General features: G+C 44.8%; 1 protein-coding gene across 1 annotated transcript; it reads left to right on the top strand.

Annotated features, from left to right (window-relative positions):
• Nucleotides 1-444: 444 nt before the first annotated feature.
• Nucleotides 445-2,130, top strand: LOC306736482 (potassium voltage-gated channel subfamily A member 10; the record flags this gene model as incomplete). The annotated part of the gene is made up of 1 exon (XM_079218127.1): nt 445-2,130. One exon carries the CDS (start codon nt 445-447, stop codon nt 2,128-2,130), a length of 1,686 nt encoding a protein of 561 aa, XP_079074253.1.
• Nucleotides 2,131-3,605: the final 1,475 nt, after the last annotated feature.

Raw genomic sequence — 3,605 nt, 5'->3', positions numbered from 1 at the left:
CATGGAGTGGAAACCTCGGATATTTTTTAGCACATGATCAGCAACAATACCCATACCCCCTCTAAGCATTTTCACAACCGAACTTGCAGAGCTTGTGTTTTCATTTAGCTAATTGGAGAGAATTGCGGGAGGGGGGGAAATAACTGTAGAAGCACAGTATCAGATGGCAAGTTCTGTGCTGATGCAAACACGAGCCGACGGAAAAATGTCTTTGCCCACAAAACTGTATCGCACTACATGACAACACATAACATAACTGCTTCCCCTCCCTCCCTCTTCAACAGATTACAAAGAGGACTGAATCCAGTAGCGTACGGCTGCCTGGATGATAACCAGGAGGAGGGAGACCCTGCCAGGTTCTTCAGCGTGGCCCTGGTTGAGGTGTCCCCTCGGTCTCCTGCTACCCAACCAGCCTGATAGGTGGAACTAGTGACCGCACAGGCGATGGAGGTGCCGCTTGTTAATTTTGAGAACATGGACGATGTCGGCATCCACCTGGGAGACCCGAGTGACTCCGGGTACCCGACGTCACCCCCGTCAGAGGCCCCCGATCAGAATCTGTTAACCCACCGCCTGAGCTCTCCTCACCAGTCGCCACGCAGAGGACGACGTGGCCATCACTCAGGTCCAGAAGGGCTGTCGCCGTCCTCGCCTCCGACTCTGACCGCTAAAGCAAACTCCAGCAGTTGCAGTTTGATCTCTAACCTGAAGCTCCTGATCAACAGCGAGTCTCCCACCGACAGCGTCTTTAGTAAGATGGCGAGGGATTGCTACGAGAATGAAGACTTGTTTGAAAAGAACTTCGTCGAGGAAAAAGACGAGAAAGTTGTCATCAATATTTCAGGCCTGATGTTCGAGACCCAGCTCAGCACCCTGAATAAGTTTCCCGAGTCGCTGCTAGGTGACCCCATGAAAAGGATAAGCTACTTCGACCCGATGAAAAACGAGTACTTCTTTGACAGAAACCGCCCGTCTTTTGACGGTGTTCTGTACTTCTACCAGTCGGGGGGGAGGATCCGCAGACCAGCCAACGTTCCTTTAGATGTTTTTGCGAATGAAATCGTTTTCTACGAGTTGGGTCATGAAGCGATGCAGCAGTTCCGCGAAGACGAAGGGTTTATCAAAGAGCCGGAGGTTCTTTTGCCCACCAACGAACTCCAACGACAATTCTGGCTCCTGTTTGAATACCCAGAGAGCTCCAGTGCAGCCAAATCTGTCGCTCTGGTTTCTGTGTTCGTCATCGTCATTTCCATCGTCATCTTCTGCCTAGAGACTCTGCCGGAGTTCAGGGATGACAATGACATACCCCCGGGTTTAACCCAACTCATCAACGGGACCCAGGGCGCCTCTCATCCCGCACCTAAAGACGTGTTTGCGTATCTAATGGATCCCTTTTTCATCGTGGAGACTATTTGCATCATTTGGTTCTGCTTTGAAGTTGGTGTCCGCTTTGTGGTGTGCCCCAGCAAAAGGGATTTCTTCAATAACATCATGAACAGCATTGACATCGTCTCTATAATCCCCTACTTTGTCACCCTCGGAACAGAACTGGCTACGACTCCCGATGAGGATTTGAACACCGGCCAGAACATGTCACTGGCAATCCTAAGAATCATCCGTCTGGTGAGAGTTTTCAGAATTTTCAAGCTCTCCCGACACTCGAAAGGGCTCCAGATCTTGGGACAGACCTTGAAAGCCAGTATGAGGGAACTTGGGCTTCTCATCTTCTTCCTTTTTATAGGAGTCATCCTATTCTCAAGTGCCATCTACTTTGCAGAAGTGGATGAGCCCCAGACGCAGTTTGTTAGCATCCCTGACGGCTTCTGGTGGGCCGTGGTGACAATGACCACCGTGGGATACGGAGACATGTGCCCCATCACGATGGGAGGCAAAATGGTCGGCACCCTTTGTGCCATTGCTGGTGTCCTGACCATCGCCTTGCCCGTCCCTGTCATCGTCTCCAACTTTAACTATTTCTACCACCGTGAGACTGAGCAGGAGGAGAAATCGGTGATGGATGCAGCGGCAGAGGCCGCAGAGAAAATGTCCGCTGCAAACAAGTATGGAAGCACACCCTCTTTAAACAAAAGTAACGGCACCTGGCAGAATGAGAAAAATGGCACACACTGATAGAGGAAGTATTTATATGTATCAGGGGCATGAAACACATCCGGTGGTGAGTTCATCTTTCTCACCGTTTTGTACTCCGAACATGGCAGCAAGAGTGCATATTATGACAGTATTAACTGGCCCTGTGTGGTGAGACAGCCTTTACACAAGTTGTCTGTCTGCTTGTGGATGTGTCAAAGTCCAATTAACACAACTCAACAACTACACTGTCCTCTGATGAGAAGAACAGTATAATTATCATCTTTCATCCAGTGCAAATTGAAGACAAACGTGATGGATAATTTGTGCTATTCACATTTTAAATGTGGACGGTTAGAATAAACAAGTTGTACGTTTTGACCAGACTTATCCTGGAGGGTCTGTATAGCAGCACTTGTATCCCACCAAAGAAAAGAAAACAACTGTCTAAAGTATACTCTGAGCTCAAAGTTTGTCTTCCCTTCTTCATATTCAGCAAAACCTTTATAGAACTTGGCAAGATGTTCAAGGGCAGGCAAATGCGTCCTGTGTAAGGCAAGAGTGCACACATTGTCTTCTCAGCAGATCTATAGTTGTGAATGCTCGGCCGGCAGCACTTCTCCACATGACGCAGCGTAACAATATCTTTGCGATAAGTAGTTGCACGTCTGCACAGCTGCTATTACTCTTGTAGCTGCAAAATATAAATTTGCACTAAGATTCATTGTGCAGTAGTTGCATGCATCTTTTAAAAGTTATTTTTAAAAGTCATTTTTTATCCAATATATGATTTGGCTTTATGCACCAGATTATCACCTTCTGATGTTATCACAATGTGAATTTACCCTTTAAAAACCATATTAATTATTTGCACTGGACGCTAATTTTATCAATATCTCTCGAGTACTTTTGGAGCTTTGCACCATCAGCTGTTGGCAGGGAAAGCACGTTTCTCAAAGTATAGAAATATGAGATGAGATGTGTGTATGATGTCTGACATAGAGTCCAAACAAAGACAAAAAACAACAACATTGCACACTTGTATTTGACCATTTCTCCATTTACCATCTCATTTGTATTGCATGGCATAGTGTGCCGAAAAAAGGTCTCACACTTATTATCAGTAACTGAAAGTTTGATATATTCATTGTAACTATATATATATATATATATATATATATATATATATATATATATATATATATATATATATAGTCTTTCAATCGTATTGTGATGATCAATATTTTCCATGTGATAGGGAAAGCCAATGCTTCCACTGGATTTGTGAAATGATGACAACAAGTGATGAGGTTTGTCTCAGGAAATTGGTTCTATATATGCATGCCACATTTCGATCTTGAAAATGTACTGTATGTGAATTTATTATAAATATAAACACAGCTTGTACGGGAATGGCAGTGGATGTAGTTGTAACACAATCAATGCCTTTCTAATAATCCTACAATATGCAATAATGATGACGTGTGGGTGGAAAAACAAATGTTTTTCACCTCTGT

This window comes from Taurulus bubalis (genome assembly GCF_910589615.1).
Source record: "Taurulus bubalis genome assembly, chromosome: 5".
In the NCBI taxonomy this organism is placed as follows: domain Eukaryota; kingdom Metazoa; phylum Chordata; class Actinopteri; order Perciformes; family Cottidae; genus Taurulus; species Taurulus bubalis.
This window is presented reverse-complemented; position numbering and strand designations above follow the sequence as displayed.